The sequence below is a fragment of the Bombus flavifrons genome, chromosome 1 (assembly GCF_040668555.2).
Source record: "Bombus flavifrons isolate JBK064 chromosome 1, iyBomFlav1_principal, whole genome shotgun sequence".
Classification (NCBI taxonomy): domain Eukaryota; kingdom Metazoa; phylum Arthropoda; class Insecta; order Hymenoptera; family Apidae; genus Bombus; species Bombus flavifrons.
In genome coordinates this window covers 4,590,235-4,609,995 of record NC_138442.1, presented here as the reverse complement: position 1 = coordinate 4,609,995, position 19,761 = coordinate 4,590,235, and the positions used below count along the sequence as shown (strand labels likewise).

The following is a 19,761-nucleotide window of genomic DNA, read 5'->3' as shown; positions in this document are numbered from 1 at the left end:
AATTGTTTCGATATATTCGTTAGAACGACAGTTTGTTAAAATATGGACTTACTGTAGCCATAACCTAAAGGTGCATCTTCATAGAAGCAACAATATATAATAAACAGCATATTTTGTTACTGGTAACTGGCGAGCGTGAAGGAACCTAGAGAAACAACAGGCAACGAATATCAGTAATTTCTTCAAGAAACATGGATTATCAGCAACAGATTTCTAGTTGCCGCACCAGTGAGGGCGCAGCTTAACGCTTATCGTGATTCAGCAACCGATCGGACGTGTCAAGAACGTTCTAGCGATCTACTTTCATCTGAAGACTATTAAAAATTTAATTACATTATAGAGCAAGAGAGAAGGAAGTATAAAAATAAATCGTAAATGTAAAATCTAATACGAGCCGCACCCACGATCATGCAAATCGACAATCAAACGTCCCACGCTTGCGTGAATCGGATCGACCCGAATATAAAACCTGCACAGTCAGCGTTAACGATCATCTTAATGTATCTTTCGAGCGCTGAACAAGTGGCAGGGGAACGACAGCATTGGCAGACAGCGACAGTACAGAATTTGATTCGGCTTTTACTATATATGGATGTAAGAATGCCCGCACGCAACATTCTGATGTATGTATCAGGGACAAACGATGACGACGTCGACGACGACGGCGACGTCGATCTGGACGACGTCTGTTGAAGGCGCTTTGGCGTGCTCTAGGATACACCAGACACCGCGTAATGCTTGGCGTAGTTGGTGAATGGCCCCTTGATCCAGATTTTTGTAGGGTGATTTTTGCACACTCAGGGCCACCTATATATAGCACTCGGCACTCGACATTGCATCGCCAGTTGCCGTCTCGACGACAGCGTACGGCCAGGAAAGAGAAGCGAGGAGAGGGAGTCTTCGCGTTTTGTCTTTTTTCGTCTTCTTCGCCTTTCCTTCATTCGTCCTTTCTTATTCCCCTCTTTCTTTCTCTTTTTATTCTACGTTTTCATTCTTCGTCCGAATTTTTTTTATATGTTGCGGTTAATTCCCCAATTTTTGTATGCTGGTGCAGTCAAGATCTGTCTTTTCACATACGTTTGTTTTACAGTCTTATTGCTTTTTGTATTTGTACTTTCATTGTAGTAAGTAAGTTGGATATCTTAGCCCGAATGAATCGTAGGTTGGTATAATTTGTTCTTGTTTAGTGTGTACGCAACCTATGAGCGCCTGATGCGTTTCGACCTCTGCGCGTCGCATGGCGTGCGCCGAACTGTTTGTTTACGGGAAGTGGTTAGAGAGATCATTGACTCGTTTGTAGCTTCTCAGCGGGTATAGCGTGTCGTGTGGCGATCTTCCACGGAATAGGAACAGTGTTATCATTGACACTGTCTACTGACCTCCAATAAATCATGCATAAGAATTTTCAGTCTTAACCTATAATTGAAGTTTCATAACTCTTTTCATTCCAGTACTATAACATTATTTTTTTAATTCCCAATGACACAGAAAAATAGAAATGCGCTATATGACCGAAAAATTACATAAAGAATTGCATACAGAATCACACATAAAATCACGTAATACAGGACATTAAGTTAGGTATGCTCAACTCACTTGTATGTCATTTAGTGGAATTCTATCTTAGATCTCATTCTGAATCCTACTGTCAGGCAAATGATAAGAATGTTTTAAAAATTACTGCACTGTAAAGCAAATATAAAAATCTGATAAATATCTTATCTTACTAAGATTTACTTTAATTTTTTATGTCCATGTTATTAATATAGAATCGTACATCGCGTACCGATCAAACCACGTCTCTACACTATTAAGAGCTATTTCTTCTACGTCTGTGGAGCGACAGTAACATATTTCTTCGCGCGCCCCTTGCAAAATCACACCATTTATCATAACTCTTGATGCGGCATTAACATTCCCGTTCTTGCGCTGCGCTGGAACTGTTCGGCACGGACTGCTACGATCGACTAGCAATACATATTTCTGTCGCCTCACGCCCGGTTCTTATATCGTCCATGATGAAGGGCGCATCAGTGACTCGGTGACATATTTTTGCACACTTCAGTGCCTCTAATAGGAATTTCACACTTCTTTTGCTTATCGTCTTCGATGTCTCCTTATGACATCATTTAATCATGTGGGAAAAACTTATATTTGTGTTTTAAAGTTATTTCAAAAAGAAAAATACCGCAGGGTCACTGGCTGGCGGGGAACTCTCGACCTTTCACGTTACTCGTCGGCGTTTCCCTTCACGCGCACCGAAAGAGATTAATTGTGCTTCCAAAGCCGCCGGCAGATAGGATCACCTACAGCTTTGATCTTTCCTTGTTGTTCTACCACCTACGTTGATGGTTAGAAGAAACAGGGAAGATATTTTAAACAGGGATGAACGTGAAATTGAAAATTGAGATTATAATTTTCTTCTTCTTGTAATTTAAAACTTCGTTTTCTTGTGCTATGAAATTTCAAATATTTTGTTATTCGTAGTAGAGGACATAAATTTTTGTTTATATATATAGGATATTAGGAATTTCAGGGATCACGTGACTCTAGAGGCCACTGTTGTAGTCGGCCGGTCAACTATGTCGTCGACCAATGGATAAATTTATTCTGTATCAGTAGAAAACACCGGCTTTAAGTCGGCGTCGGCGCGGTACGAACAAAGCGGCATTGTTATATGCCCTCACGGCAGTAAAACATCGTTCGCTTATCAACCTGTAACACTCCTGTTCTCTCACCAGATGTATTTTAGGAGATATAGAAATGCGCGCGTGGAAGCATTGACGGAATCCGTGCTCAGTTTGGCGGGTAATGTGGGACGTGTTTCGAGTCACGTGACTGAATATACTTATAATCTAACCTTTTCGCTATCCGTTGAGAACTACTATGATATTGTGTTTGTTTATGTGTATTATCAATATCTAGAAAAACTAACTCAATTTATTTAAATTCTTTATCTTTCCTATGTTCACTTTTCGTTATATTCTATATTATATCGATATATTTCTATAACTACATTCATGAAAAGGTTATAAAAATTGAAAAGAAGGAAATTCAGAATTCGTTAATTTCATTATATGACATATCTAAATTCTATTAAGCAACTTTATATGGCGACAAAGTCATATAAAATTCTGTTGAAGTAATAGTGTGATTGGAAATATCATTGCCTACATAGAAACATAAAAGTCTGGGCTCGATTCCCGATAAAGGCGCGGTCTCTGTTTTTTTCACCAATCCTGTAAATTCTATAGTGACATCTAATTTTAGCCATGTGGGTATCCAAGCCTGAATTGCGTAATTCCTTTTAATTCGAGTCACGTCTGACCATTTATATTTCATTATATTTTTTGACGACCGAAGAAAATTGCTGAAATCGCTGTTTAGAACCGACGTAGGTGTGTGTTGTGTTTTGTTCCCAGACAGAGTATTTTTGAAATGCTTGTAGCTACGTGAAAACAGCTAAAGTACGTGTGGGAAGCGTCATCGTGATCCTCGTACTACGCTGCCGGTGGCGCTCGCCCCGGGAAAGTGAAGTTGCGAGGGCGTTTCGCCTACATGCGTACTCGCCCAGAGATTTACGCCTCTTTCATACAGATCGAAACGGTGAACCAGATTTTATGATTCCTATAAGAACGTATTAATTACTCGAGTAGCAATCTTTTATCGTAATTTAATATATTTCTGAGATCATCACGTAACCTTAAGGCTGATTCTAATGTCAATGTCTAATTAATTGACTGCGTATTAGTATGTCTATTTATGTAAATGTCAAATATTTGCGAACATAATTAAAGAAATGAAATCTAAATGAAGATTTTTCACCCATTAAATATAACGAGAACTTTTCTTTAGATATTTGATATGTTGTATTCCATACATTTTTGGATGTATAGATTCTTGATAAATGCATAAATATTCGCATTCTACTAATTAACACCAGAATTCGTATTTGCAAAGCAAAACTTCGTTTCATATATTTTCAAGCTAAAACAGTCGACTATTAGTATAAAAACATGGTTTCTTAAAGAATATGAAAATTTACCTTACCCTTAATAAAAACATGCAAATTTGCAAAAATGCACATTCACCTCTTTTAATTTTAATGATATGGATTTCCCGGTCGTAAGAATGATCTTCGGTAATTCTCCCTTTCGTTTCTTTAAAACAAAATTAGGACGACTAATTATCCAGAATTCACAATAAAACGTGCAAATCCTTGACTCCTTCATTTCCCTGCAGCCAACCAGATCGTAGATGCGTTTGCGTGCAGCTCAATTGAGGCCGAGGAGTACTCGACTTTAACTCCTCTGCATATTAATGTTGATCGAGGACTCTGTGAGATACATATTCGGTCGAGGCGCACGTAGGCGTACACCTACGTGAAACCTGTAGCCAGGAGAGCAGGTACGGCCGTACAACAGCGTCGCCGTTTTATAACGTAGTGGCGAGACACGGCAGGAGAGGCGACCGCGATGTGTCGATGTCGACGAAGAGAAGTCGCGAGGAGAGTGTGTCGCCTACGTGTCTGCCCACTTGCAGTGTCAGGAGACCAACCTATGAGAAAGTGGCCCTCAAGGATCGGGCTGGACCGGAAGATGTAGATAGCGCCCTCATATTCGGCCAGACGATGCTTCACGGCCAGCCAGCGTTGCGTAAGGACAATGTCGACGGCACCTGGCTTCGCCACACTTCCTCCCTCGTCTGCTCCTTCGTCTTCCTTTCCTCTATCGTGTTTTTTCCGCTGCTTATTTTTTTTCTTTCTTCTTCGCGTGGTCGTTACGATCTCGTCGGGAATCGCGAGGACAAGACGTCGCGTTTTATTTTCGTTTGACTTTCGCCCACGAAAAATCTCAATCCCATCGTTATCCAATCGTTCCGTTTCATTTTTCCTAATCTTTCCCTTTGCGTCCGTGGCGATAGGTTACCGGTTCATTTAGTTTCTCGTCGCGTATTTACGTTAGGTTAGGTTATAATTTTATTATGTGATAAGCTATATATAGATTGATATCTTAGTCACTTTTTTATTTTTCACAACGTCTGTTAAATCATCTGTCCGTCAATACATTTGCGATTTTTTACTCGGCTTGCGACTTCAAATCCAATTTCGCATTTCTGAGTAAATGAGATCACACCTAACTTGGTGATAATTCAATTATCGCATAGACTATGTTTGGGGATTTAGAGTTCGTCAGATTTGTGTACTAAAGTGATCGCCTGATTTTCGAACTCGGACGTCACATGTTATGTGCGAACTGACCTTATAGATCTTCTACGAACATCTGTCGCGAAGCAAAGAAGAGCAAAAAAGCTGAATCTATCTTTAGCAGGTATCCCAGACTACCCGCATGTTCCTCGTTGTGCATAAATTTTCATTTTAAAGACGGTCGCGTAGTGGTCTACTGATTTGGCACCATGAACCACTTCTAAACGCTCCTTAATATCAGTTGTCATCGTGTTAAAAACCTATTACCATGAATTAACCTTTCTTCGTTAATTAAAATTCAGGCAAAAAATCGTCTTGTAGCTCGGCATAACGTTTCGATTAAAAACGACAGTAAAACTGAGAATCCGCCTTAAGGTCGATTCTAATAACACCTAAATGCTTGTGCAGCGGTTCACTTTATTCGACTTGCCTTTCTGGAAATTTTATGGGCCTTGTTTTCATTCTGAAACAATGGCATTGTTTAGTGCGGCAATGAAACATTAGAAATCACACGACCAAACAAGCACGTTCGCGTTCAGATAAAATAACCTCGATGCTGCTCGGTGCATCGCAATGTCACGTGACGTGAGACCGTATACGATGCTAAAGGTGATGTGAAACTCGAGATGGAGATGAGTAAGAACGCCTATGTAACAGAGTGAGAAAGAATCAGAGTTTGAACGAATGTTGCAAGAGGGAGGAGAAGAGAACAAGTGGCGGATCGCGAAATAGGGGGGACAGGAAGTAAGTGTAACGCCGCGAGATTCATGGAAAAGAAACAAGATGGAGAAAAGTGGAAAAAGCAAGAAAAGAAAGTGGCATGTGTTTGTCGTTCACTCACCCGGCTATCGCGTCGCTTCTTTTTCTAGTCCTTTTTTATCCGTCGCCAGTGGAGAACGTTATTTATTTTAGCGAGCGAGAACGTACTCATAGCGTTATTACAAAACTACCTAGAGGGCGGTTTGATGGATATAAAGATAGTGGGCCGAATGTTTAAATATCCTGTTCCGCGTGAAGAACTGTGCAACTGTGTTAGGATGCTAGCACGAATTTGGGCCGATACTGAGAATGCACGTGACTTTGTAGCGTCTTATTCTAGTTACCTTATTGTTGTACCATGGAATTATGGTATTATTACAATCGTAGATTTTGTTGCTACAACATAATATTCATTTTATAAACTTAAAATTCCAACAGTATATGAATTTAGTATGAAGAAAAAAATTAAAAATTGTATGGGATGTTTGTAATAATTTTTTTTAGACAATTGTGTTAATTTACCAACCGAGAAACCATTTGTTTCATTGAATATAATACAATCAGTAAGAATAAAAAAATTAGTATGAGGAATACCATGACGGTTATTGTTTTCAAACATTTTATGATCACTCTATAATTTGCTCGCGGTTAGTAAGCTCGCAAAAAAGCTCACGAACGTGTTTGTTAACAATATGTAAATAGATGGCGAACTTTACAAGAACGCCAATGAGGGCGCACATTTACGAGTTATGTTTGTGGATTCGTTTCTCGAACGGCAGAGTTTATATCGTGAATTTATGTAACCTAGTCTCAGACGAAATTAATATCGCGGTCGAGGCGTGTTACACCTCGCGTGTCGACGGTTTATCGTCCCCGAAACTGAAACGTGTCCCTGATCGCGATTCGAATTTCGCGCGCAGGCAAAAAGTTGGAAAAGGAAAGAAGCACGTGTGGATTTGTTGGCAAGTTTTCTTACAACTTTCTTGGCGTCCATATTCTCGTTCAGTTTATTGAATAGCAGGAGGAATAAAGTCAGGGTAAATGTTTTACCGTGGAGAATTTGGAGCAAGCTTCTTTCGTCGTGCGTAAGATAGTCATCGGTCTGGCTTTAACGACGTTTTGCGGGCAAGAACGGTTTTGTGGAAGCAAAAGTCGGGGTAACGTGTCCAATCTTCCGACATTGGACAGGCCGAGTCAACGGTCGACGCCTTAGATATTTTAGGATTAACAGTAGTCTATCCTGTCGTATTTTTCCTAAATGAATCCCGGTTGAGGATTCATCGCGGTTCATCGAACTCCTCGGTTAGAAGCGCCACGCGTTCATCGTTATCCTAGACTGACTACGTGGCTCAGAATAGTGGCAGAAACAGTCTTCCTAGAATTCTTGATGAGATTCGCTGAAAGCTAAAGCTAGAAGGAATGAATCGTCAACGGATGATGCTCGAACTTTAAATACACCAAATTATCCTGTGACTAAAATTACTTGCCTTGGTTCATTCGAATGTGTAATAACGCCATCTTTGATCTAAAAACGGTAATTAATATTGACCTTGCAGTAACCTACAAAAGACCACGCAATAATTAGTAATAGTTACATAAACGTAGAATATTATTGGAAGATAATACAAGGCACAAAGAATATGTTCATATAATAGATACTACATATATAGAAGATCATTACATAAATCAGAAATATAAGATAAATTTCTTCAAATTCTATAATTTGGTGAAAACTACTATAATTATGCTATAAATGCTTTAGTTTCTTCAAACATTATTACATTGTAGGAGATGATGACTGAAAAAATATTAAGTATATCTTAGAGATCCCCTTACATAATTACTACGATCTAATATCAAAAGTCAGTAATAAATAACGACCTTGTACACATTACTAATCCCTCTTTTTCCCCTAGATTTCTCAAACTAAATAGCTATATACATACACGGATCATAATGCAACAAATGTTTTGTGTGTATCTTCACCTTAAGTCAATATTAGTATTACCGAACGATAGCAACCGTTTGGTGCCCCTCCACCGGAGTGGAAGTGAATTTACACGAACCCGTCTTAAACACGACGTCGTAACTGGTGTCGCCAGCAAGAGCGTCTCCTCCTGTTTTTGCGCTGCTCGAAACGGCCGACACTCAACCGTTTGAGGACGCCTGTTTTCATTACGTGTCTCAACCCAAACGCCGTATTACGTCGTCGGCTCTCAGGATGGCCCTGGTTGTCGTCGTAGTAGTGTTATACGCCGTTTGAGTGGCTGCTCCTTTTTTACGACTGCACTCGTCGACTTTTGTCGTGTCGTGTCCGTACGATTTTTCTGCGAACCGAAAGGGGAAGAGAGGAACGCGTTACGCGAGAAGGCCTTCTCCGTTTATGCAAATCGCGGCCAATTTACGGACGCAGCCTCGACGCTTTTCCATTCGGTTTAATTTATGCTAATCCATTTATGCAAATGTCTCGGTAATTCGCGTGAACGCCCTCTACGCGGCTGTTCTTCGCTAGCATCCTTAATTTTGTTACGTGTTAAGACCGCGGGACGGCCACAAAAGCGCCATTATGCATGTACAAGGAAAAACAGCGGAACGCCACCATGGGGCAGGCCATTGAATTTCTGATTGGTTCACCGAGAGGGCGCGTTTAGTGTTCCGCGAAATGGCCAAGGAAGCTGCTGCTGCGCTAAGCACGGTCGGTTCACTGGCTCGAGATAAAGCGCACAAAATTTCACAGTTCATAAGTTACAGCAACGGAGTTAACGGTCTATGAAACGTTAGTATATGGGCCAAATTAGCATCGGCCACACTCTATACTCCGTCGTCCATCGCGTCGTCCACTCCGCTACGACGTCCTATTCTCATCCTTCCAATAATAGATTAAACGTTTAGCGAGATTTGACGCCTATGCTCCCGCCCTATCGTTGTTACATTCCTTCCCATGAGCTTAGACTTATGTGGTAAGGGCAATGGAGTATTTCTATAGCACTGCAACTTCGAATAATAGAAAAAGGAGAAACTTCTATAAAAAAATATATATATATAAAGACAATTAGTATAGAAAGAGTAAAGTCTATTGTAAAAATCTAACAATATTATTAAATGGGAAATTTTATGTTCCCTGTGAAACAACTTATCGGCGCGTTTCGCACTACGTATCGCGTTACGAATTCTAGAGAAACGGGCGTTAAGAGGGCGCGAGCCGAGAAAGAGAAGAGGTCCATTAGGAGAATGTCAGATCGAAACGATAAAGAGCGTCGACCGTGCACGCGCGGTGCGCCAACACGGCAACGGTTCTCCCTGAAGCTTTCCTCTGATTTCGATGTCCCTCATAGCGCAGTGGCGGGATTAATTCGTTCTCTGGCTTTGTCCTCGATACTCGAGTGATTTATTCGGTTTGCTGGCGTGTCTCGTGTTAAACGGAGGAAGGAAATCGAGCCGGATGAAATGGACGGAATTCGTTGATTTTGTTGGCAACACTGTGTGTTTCTCGCCATATCCTGTATTCAGGCCATTAATACGTTCGCGAATGTGGCGATACTGATCTACATTTTTTCTTTAACCTAGTAAACCATAGTTCTTCATAGTTGTGCATTCATACATCTCTGTATTGCAAAAATGCTTTGGTATACAGAGGCCTGCTTGCAATCGGCAATAAAGGCCGGCGCATACACATAGAACGAAGAGAAAGGAGTTATACCTGGGATGAATTGAACGATGAACTGAACAGTATCGATGACATATGAACACGGCCGCATAAAGGGCGAGGTAACACTGGACTCGCATATTTGCGATGCGGTGGCGTATTGAGGCTCTCTTCTCTCGGACTCTCCTGGTTGCTTAGGACCGACCATGCGCTTAGAACGACTTAGTATACACGGTGCAACGACCTCGTGCAACGAGTCTTGCTGTGTATCTTTCTTCCTCTCTTTCTCTGTCGAATGTGTGCACATTTGAAGCAAACGGAACGACTGGACGAATCCAAAGAGACCCGGTATCTCCTTTCGTTTCCCCGTTCGTTGAAACGTGTAGCGTCGCGACGCTTGCATCGTATTGAAGTTCTGGATGGATTCAACCGTGATTTGTACCGTTGCTCGGCTAATAGGTTCGTTGGTACGCCGCTGAAGAATTCCACGTACTTCAGTTGATCAGCGTATAATCTATTACGTTTTATTTTTGGCTTTAGACGCATTCTCGTCTGTTGATCGTTAGAATAGACTTTGTATCGGATAGTTGGAATTCTTCCCGTTATTACTTAATAAATGTTCCGCTAACCTTCATCTTCTTATGACAACTCAATTATGATCTATTCTGTTATGGTCCTTGACTCGTAATGGCGAGTTGCATTTGTGATTCACCTTGATATAAAATACCAATAAAATATCGAAAACTATCGATTCGATGTGTAGGGATGGCTGCTTATCCACTGGCCGTCACGTGATGCGTAGCACGCGAGGCGGCGCCACGCTTCCCATAAAGCGATTGCTGTATTCCGGTCTCGAGAAACTTCTTCGTGTTGAGGTGTAACGCGCACGAATCGCTCGGTTACCGGGCGCGTGATACGCTCGATGGAGGGGATGGAAGCGGTTTCTTAGAAGCGACGATAAGTCGCATAATCCGACAGAAAGAGTGCAGGTTATTTTCGGTGCGGGCACGGTCGAGAATTTATTTTTACGCTGAAAAAGAAAAGGACGTCGTTGCGCTTAACAGTCATACACGGACCTAGCTGACTTTTCCCTCGGTTTCTTTTTATCTTAGCGGAAGAAGGTGAATCCACGTCACTGTTAAACGAGGCAACGGCCTTGCGAGAATGGTGCTCGCTTTCTTTTTTCTTCTTTCAGATCGCCTTCTGCCGCTTTCCTTTCTCTCTCTCGCCCCGTCGCTTTCTTCTTTTACGCACCGTCTCATCGTCGTCTCGGCGATTTTTAAGCGGCGACCAAGGAACGTTTGCTCCTTCTTCGAGCACGGTGATGATTCAGAGACTGGCGATTAGCGTACCCCAGCCGGAAAGAGTCCTCCATTCATTCCGCGATTTCACTTTTATCCCATTCTGGAATGTAAAGGGATTATGTGGTCGTATTACGTATAACTTATACGATACACGATTTCCTTCTTTCGCAATGGAAACTTAAATATCGAGTGCATTAATTTTCTTACCTTTGTATCACGTTTTATACATAGTTTATAAAATAGTTAATCCGTTTCTTCAGTACTTTGCTCAAAGTGTCTTCACATCTGCTGGATATTAAGTTTCAATCTCATTGATCAGAAACTATCGAAAGAACATGAAATATAAACGTACAATTTACAATTGACGATCATGAATTTTTCTTGCAGTCAGATAGTACAGTTAAATAGTATGGAATATTTATTCGTAAACCTTTCTCCTCTGCAACGCCCTCTTTTCCTCTCCTATCCACAATCTCCACTTTCTGTTCGCTTTCGAATATTTCCGCCTAGTCATTTTTCATTCGCCTAAGTCGTACATATACCAGTCGCTATTGCATCGAAGAAAACGGGAAAAAGAAAAGAGGAGCCACAAATTCACCAAGCCAATTCAAATGCCTCTTTGTTGCAGAATGTACGTTCGGCAAGCAGATACGGGAACTGGGCTCCACCTGGTTCGCGGATTTGGGCCCGCCCTTCGGAGTCATGTACTGCATCAAATGCGAATGCATTCCGGTACGTATTAAAGTGGGTGTGTCCTCACGCATTCGTGCGTGTCTTTGTGCACGTATCGGGTCTCCCCTGTTCGTTTGAGTCCGACCTTTAACCCCCTCGCGGCGAGGCGAGCCTCAAGCTGCACGTACAACATTACGTTTCTATGTAACTGGCCGACCTGACGCGACTTTTACGGAATTCACGTCGATTATTCGTGTAGGTACAACAGTCCCGGAACACCCTGTTCTCCGCCACTATAGCTTGTTTCAAAGTACCAAAGATCTATTATCTTCTTGGCCGGGTCATTTGTTCGTCACAAGTTTCTATAATCTTGCAATTACAAGTAAATGGGAAGTAAAATAATTCCGGATTGGATCGATTTTAATCCATGCAAATAATGTAACATAAATCTTTCATAGAAACTGATCTTAATATAATGTTGGATATAATAATACAAATTTCCAGATGAACCTTAGCAATTTGTGCGAACCTAAGATCTTATCCTTCCAGGATAAGTTTTCTTAATTTTATTATATAAATTTTGCTTACATAAGCCATTGGCAATTCAAATTACGAGTTAATTCCGTAAAATTCCTGGTCAAACAGTTACTATAAAAATATCGTTGTCTGGATTACGTCATTTCACACAGTCATAGGTCATCATCGTACGATATGTCAATAATTGACGTTCGTTCAAATATCAACGTAATCTATCATTTAATTTAGTCTAATTATTTGATATAATGTATTATTTATAATCCTAAGCTTTCCCTTAAGCTCAATTCAATTTTTATATTTACTTACTATACACGTAAAAGCAATTTGGTCATACGAATTCCAATTTTATAAAATATAAAACAGCTTATATATTTTTCTTGAATTTAAAATATATCAAACGTAATATAAAATAGCTTATGTAGTTTTCTGGAATTTAAAATATGTCAAACGTATATACTTACTAGGAAATATTTACTAGGAAATATTTACTAGGAGATATTTACTAGGAAAGATCATAGACTATGTAGAATGTATAAGTTTCCGACAATCACCGTATGCAACAAGCTAATCGATATCGACTCTTTCTTGGATCGCTTTTTCCGAGAAGGTCATAGAAATGGCATTGCCCTTTGGATAGTACTGTAGACCGACGTAATACGCGAGGCACGGACTAAATCTCGATCTGGGTGACGTGACCCACGGAGACTTGACGTGCTTTCTAATCCCATTCCTGATCCGAGACAGACTGGCGTCCGCTTCTTAGCTCGTCTACTACTACTGTACGTGAGCGAGGCGCATATATTGCTCACGTATCGTTTTACGGGTAGATACATTGTGACACGTCATACCACGTCCTTTAAACTCTGTCAAAGAATTCTGAACGTGTTCCTGTACATTAACTGTTTCAAGATTGTATCTGATTAATTTGGCCGTCTTAAATGATTAATATCAAGTAGCCTTTCATACGAGGAGAACCGAAATACTGATATTTTTAAAGTTGAGGAAATAAGCTTCTCGTTTTAGGTATATTTAGTGAAAAAGAAAACCTCATATGCGAGAGCAATTGGTATATTTATATTGATATTTTTGAAATTAATAGAAGAAGCTTTTCGTTCTAGGTATATTTCACAAGGAAAAAGAAATGGGGAGAAGGGGGAGGAAGTACAAATAAACGACGCAGAAACATGCCAGGTCTGCAATATGGAAAAGAAAGAAACACAAATATTTTATATCAATAAAAAATATCTTCATTTACATACAAGCAGCCATAAAGACTAGAAAACTATACATAGATAGATAGCAGAATGCACATTTAAAAGAATATACTTTTATATAGAAATATAGATGCAAAGTATAGCTACGTACATATGTATATACATATACCAATGTAATATAAAAATATAGGATAGATAAATACTAACTGAGAAAGGACTAAGCATTATACAAACAATAACAGCAGCAATAAGATATAACAATCAAGAGATATGAAAATATACAGGGTGGTTGGTAACTGGTGGTACGAGCGGAAAGAGGGTGATTCTACGCGAAAAAAGAAGTCGAAAATATAGAATAAAAATTTTTCGTTTGAGACTTTGTTTTCGAGAAAATCGACTTTGAATTTTCGCTCGGTACGCGTGCACTTTATCACATCTCGTTATAACGGATCTCACTGCAGATCGTTGCCTCGATGGAAAAATTAAAAAAAAAAAAATTTTTATTCTATATTTTCGACTTCTTTTTTCGCATAGAATCCTCCCCTTTCCGTTTGTACCACCAGTTACCAACCACCCTGTATAATAAAGTATATAAAAAATATATAATAAAGATATCTAATAAAAAAAAGTAATCAACAGATATAATATAAAGAGGTATAAAAATATAATATAATATATTGTAAGAAACTATAAGTGAGAGGGGTCAAGAATTTTCCTGCAATAGGCTACTTGCCTATAATACAAAATAAATTATTAATATAATATTAATTAGAAAAGAAAAGGAAAATAAAGAGTTTCAGTCAGATATCTTACGTATTCCGAAATATAATATGTACATGCACACTTAAAGTAAGGCGGATAATTTTGACGCGATTGAATATCTGCGCGTTCGAAGCGTCAGAAGAATCGGTATTGTCTCGCTTCTTTTCGTCGATGCAAACAGGTCGAATGATGGGTTGGCAGTGTTGTATTTCCGACGCAATCGTTGACAGGCCGCACCTACGTTCGGTTATACATTTTGTCGTGCTAACGCGTCCTCCATTATTAATGAAGCCGTGTTCGTATGACGCGAAGTACGCCGAATTAAATTAGTTCCGGCCGTACGTTTGAAAACAAATTTTTATCTCTCCATTGCTGCTCTATTTTCTTTGCATACATATATTATTCCTTTTCGACCGTCTGTCTGCAAAATGAAAATAAGATGCGACCAGGTAAGTAAAACCATATACAGCATATGACATGTATTTCTATAAAATATCGTAGCTCTTACAAATTTGCATAAATACAGTACCAAAAGAAAATTGAAAACGATTCGATACACAGTGCTCAACGAATACCGATAAGTCGGACCGATTGCATTTTATATTGCGTTGTTGCCGGCCAGGATCGCTCGAATTCTTGTCCAATCGCGCAATAATCGTCATTTACATTCCACGCATATGTGCACGGGGGAAACACCGCTTTGTTTTGCGTCCTATATGAGCCGAACGATAACGTCACCGTGTACCGACACGTCCCTTCCGTGTGTCATCGATATTCTTGCCCTTTCTCGCTTCTTACCCGTCCCGCCGATACCAACATTTTTTTAATCATCCAGTCGATAACACCTTCCTGACTCATTTTTTGCATTTACATGAAAAGCTGCGCAATTTTTTCTGACCTTGGTTCCCCTCATCTTTTTACAGCGTTTTTTTTTCAGGCGCAGTATACATACATTTTCTGACAAGATGCCGACGGTAATAATTGTGCCTTTTACGACCTAATTAGATGAGAATCATAAAACATTGTTCATTTTATTGCTCGTTCGCCGTTTAACGATGTAATGTATGGTAGCGGTATTTGTAGAACACCCGATATACACACGAGGGTCGTTACGATCGAACGAGAACGTAACGTGTGTTCGGTGTAAGAACGACGCCCGGTTGCTAAATCGAGCGTTTTTCTTATCGATATTTCTTATAGACTTGTAATAATAGGCCCGGCACTAATGAGCGTGATTATGAAGAGATAAAAGTACGGCCCCGGTCGATTAGCTCTGTTTAGTGGTTCTCTTCCGGACTTTCTCGATGAAAGGCGGAGGCCTGATGTTTTCTGCTTCGTTTAACCGCCTAGCATAGAATTGGCCTTTTTTTTAATTGCTTCTAATCAGCCATCTGTAATTTTTATTCACTTGCAGTTTTATTTCTTTCGCGTTGTATTTCTCTCTAAAAGTGAATATTTTCTTAACAGGATAGAAACGTGTGATTCACCCGTTAAACACGAAGAAATCCTGCAGAATAATCGGTATTTCACTCGTAAATTTCAATTTTGTAATTCTAGTCTTTGGATTTACGAAAAAATGTATATACATGTGACGTTTCATTAAGGAACGATAAAGACTGATTCTTATCGAGCGAAACACCTTTTATCCTCTACGAGAACAAAAGCGCCGTTAAACGATGATCCAGTCGAGATTTCGTTCACACCCACTCATGCTCGATCCATTGAAGCAGAAAAGAGAGGGCGATGTGTAAGGCGGATACGAGAGGGGGCTTTGATACCCACGACGTGCCGGCCGCCTTGTATCGTCGGACTATTAAAGATACTCATCTCATTATACAAGACCCACCGACACCACCCACGCGATATGTGCGTTCATTCTTCTTTGCGCCATTCACCTTTCCTCTTCCTCCTTCTTTACCCGCATAATTTCAACTGCAAAACAGGCATGAAGATTCGGGTACTATTTCTGACAATATCCACGTGACGACTAGTAATCTTTTTATGGTAGTCAGAGAAGTAACTTTTTAAAATTAATCTTTAATTGGTAGATAGGAAATTACATAGGTATTTACGGCTAGAAAAAGTGCCACGGGAAATTTATATCGTAGACTGTCTTTCAAAGTTCAGTTTTATTTTCAAGACGTTTATTAACTTAACGCTCCTGTATCCAACGTTTTTCTATTAATAAATGCGCGTTTTTAGTAAGATGTATCAATTTCACGATCTTAGAAGTATAATTACGATGAAATATCGATAAAAAGTCGCCCATGGTACCATTAGTTCAACGTTAAAGAACCGTGCCAGTTTAAGGTTAAGGAATAACCGTTTAGTAACATTTTCGTTTTCTGTAATATCTACTGACAGTAGATCAGCCAATGGAAAATCTAGTTCCAAAAATTCCACTAGTTTAAAACGGACAATTAAATCGTGCAGAATTCGAATATCGATAAAGATATTTTCTACGTATCTGTACAAAATCAACCATTGAAATTATCTATCAGGAAACCAATTAACTGTCATCTGATTGATACTGGAACGTTCAGAGCCATTATCAGTATAGGTATTGCGTCTTACTTGTTGCATGCATGAAAACATATAAAAACGAAGTTGCTTTTCTGCTTACGACATTTATTGGTAGAAAATAACTGGTTTGTTGTGTCACTTCATGCATGCCCATCACTATGGCTTTGAATTCTGTTTATAGTGTAAACAACATTAGCCAATTTTCAACCGGGAACGAGAAATTCGATCTTTTCCCGAGCGTTCAAGGCTCAGGGCTGTTTACACTGCGCCGATTCAAGCACGAGGTTCGCGCCCGATGTTTGCTCTGTCGGTTTACACGATCCTGTTTGTGTACAAACATTATACGTCACATTATGTCCGAAAGATAGAGACACAGTAGCACCATTTTACAAAATAGAATTGTATTTAACAAGTATAGTGAATATATACAATACATATATACTTTAGAATAGATGAACATATTGAAACATATCTGATACAAAAGCTACCTATATGTGCGCACTAAATAAATTACTTATCATTTTTAAAATTCCATTTGGTCCACTATTTTTCATCGGGTAAGACGAAAGATCAGATACGTAGCTAGCACGCGCGCCAGACACGACATCTGAATTACGTGATTTAAGGCGGTACATAATAGTTTATTATATACGTAGTTACGAATTAACGGAAATAAAAAAAAATAACTAGTCGTCGTACACTAAATGATTAAGATGCTAGGAGGAACATATGTTAAAAAACACTGACATATTGATTTTCATTTACATTTCATGAATGAACGATCACTAATGGTCGATTAGATATTCCGCACTTTAGAATCGAGTCATGCTGTTTATATTGGGTATACTTATGTCATTCATCGGCAGGATATTAGCCACGGGGACGATAAATAATTTTCATGGGATCCGAAAGTTAGATCGACGAAGTCACAGGCGAGGTTAATAACATTGGGTTAATAACTTGACCCGCGCATACAGTTGTTTGTAGGTTAAGGATGTGGATATAAATTTGGGGTCAATCATAAAGCGATTCAAAGCCCTCGCTCTGTGCGGTTCAACTAATGATCTCTATCATAGTAACGGGTTCTGTCGCGCATGCATTTGTCGTGCGGGCAGAACGGTCACGACTGTCCTAATGGAGTTTAATTTAGCCAATCTTCGTAAACTCTGTCCTTGACTGGCAACCATTCTTACCGTGTTTGCCTATAACATCCCGTCTGCCTTTCGTTCTTTTTAGTTCACCTTAAAACATTCCAAACATTGCCAATTCAAAGAAAATAGCGTTTTTTGGAATCGAAGTATAAATGTTAACAATATTCTACGATTGAAGTATCAACAGTGTGGAGCGAGGAAAAAATTTCACGAGAAACTGCTATAAATACTGGCGTAGAAAAGAAAAAGGAACGAAGATCAGGCTGGGACGAAAGGGTAGACGAAGAGAAAAAATAAAGTGTGATCGAGAAAGAGAGAGAGAGAGAGAGCATTGGTACAGAACTGCTCGGACCCAGCGGCTTATGGACGGACGCGCGAACTCTATTTTTAGTCTTCGGTGGAATGACAGTCCCTCTTCAGTGTATATGAGGAGCTATTGATAGGTCACGGGCTTCGTTGTGAGCGACCAGGCAGACACGTCGCGTGAATCACACGAGACATCGTTTCTTTACCTAAAGTCATACACCGGACTAGTGTACACTGTCTACTTATTAGTTTTATTTTCCAGTGTTACTACGTCTATTTATGCTCGACACATACGTTTGTTGGATTTGCCTGTCAAAATAGAACTTGTTAATGCAATTAGCCACTCAGATGTAGATAGTACGTTGTAACGTATGTACGTTCGGTTAAATAGGGGAGAATATTGCGTTTAATCGAACTTAATTATGTTACAACTTGATACATTTCTAGCTTTTCGTGAAAATAGGTTTAATAGCGTATTAAGAGGTTAGAGGTGGTTCGTTCATTTTCTTAGGAAGCGGCATAAATCAAAAGATTTGTTGGAAGTGAGAACGCTCGAAGAACGACCCACGCAGGAGACTTCACGCACAAATCGATACCGACTTCCTGTCCGATCAGGCGAGAACGTTTATCTTGCTTCTATTATTACCTATAGAATAATGTCGAAATAATGAATGACTACCACGCTGCGAGAAAATCGTAGGTGGGTGGACCACGCCAGCTCGTGCGAATAGCGGGACGTTTTTTAATCGAGACGATCATCAGGATTGATCTGTCTGTGTCTCGCAAAAACGTTCCCATGACATCGTATATGGATACTCACGTTATACACACTTATTGGCCGTTTGGTTGCGATATTAGCGCAGTCGCATGGTATTTTTGGTCACGTCGTCACACAGCTATATTTGTACAGTGTCCAACGTCGAAGGATATATTCAAAACTTCCTTAAGGAGACAAAAAAATGGAATGTTTTAACATTTGTGTGAGTAAAAGTAAAAAGAGTCAAGATACAGAGTCCGTAGAAATCGCGAAGATTTATATTTAGTTTCTATGAAAGCTATATAGATTTACGCTACGTTATCTGTAACATAATTGAATACCTCGAGAGCTTGTCGATGGAAAAATGGTTGCTTCGTTTTTTACCATCGGCCTTATCATTATCGTTCTTCATGTTTCCGATCGCTGAAAAACTTTTTGTTACATTGTATCTCGCAATGTCGTAGAAACTTATCAGAAGTACTAGAGGTATGCGTCGGCAAGCACCTAAATGTATCTCTGGACGATAAAAAATACACCGACATACTCGCTTAGCGGGTCCCAGTTAAATAACTGTCACGCGATCTCACGAGGGCCACTGAATCTCGGAATTTACTCCTGGCGCCCCGATTCTCCCGTAATGCGAAGTTCAACGTCTGCGTTGTCTGATCGCCGGTCGGCGCCGTTCCGCTCGCTTCACTTTTTTTCATTTTGTCACTCGAATCAACATCGAACGTATCGTTTCGCGTTTCAGGAATGCCATGCAGCTCTATAAAACCCCAAACTTAATTTCTGCTCTCGGCACCAGTGTAACCGGAACCCTCGCCGGATGCACGATCTCTTATCCATTCCTTTGGCTGGTGTCCCGTTGAAGAAGAATCTTTCGAGATTAGTTTTTCACACCCAGAGATAACTAGACGCCGCAAA

The 19,761-nt window shown here is 39.9% G+C and overlaps 1 protein-coding gene and 2 long non-coding RNA genes across 20 annotated transcripts in view; 1 reads left to right on the top strand and 2 right to left on the bottom strand.

The window, feature by feature from the left end:
• sog (chordin short gastrulation) overlaps positions 1–19,761 on the top strand; it is a 100,523-nt gene that overhangs the window by 56,035 nt on the left and 24,727 nt on the right. For 10 of the 16 annotated variants that reach the window (XM_069118849.1, XM_069118787.1, XM_069118749.1 and 7 more), the window contains one exon: positions 11,544–11,647. In XM_069118849.1, the coding sequence (XP_068974950.1) occupies positions 11,618–11,647 (30 nt within the window). In that variant the 5' untranslated portion in view covers positions 11,544–11,617. Of the gene's footprint in view, positions 1–2,571; positions 2,805–3,864; positions 4,656–5,792; positions 5,951–6,796; positions 6,928–11,543; positions 11,648–19,761 lie in introns of those variants that run through there. The other 6 variants (XR_011173848.1, XM_069118722.1, XM_069118760.1 and 3 more) reach the window with 5 other exon arrangements.
• LOC138183039 (uncharacterized) lies at positions 6,921–12,887 on the bottom strand. 3 transcript variants are annotated; one of them, XR_011173971.1, is made up of 3 exons: positions 12,614–12,887; positions 7,453–7,525; positions 6,921–7,375 (listed from the first exon to the last, which is right to left on the bottom strand). It is a non-coding gene; the product is annotated as an uncharacterized LOC138183039 (long non-coding RNA). The 3 variants fall into 3 exon arrangements; XR_011173970.1 differs by lacking the exon at positions 12,614–12,887 and adding an exon at positions 7,912–8,975; XR_011173968.1 differs by lacking the exon at positions 12,614–12,887 and adding an exon at positions 8,032–8,960.
• LOC138183062 (uncharacterized) lies at positions 18,224–19,550 on the bottom strand. The gene is made up of 3 exons (XR_011173976.1): positions 19,179–19,550; positions 18,901–19,022; positions 18,224–18,726 (listed from the first exon to the last, which is right to left on the bottom strand). It is a non-coding gene; the product is annotated as an uncharacterized LOC138183062 (long non-coding RNA).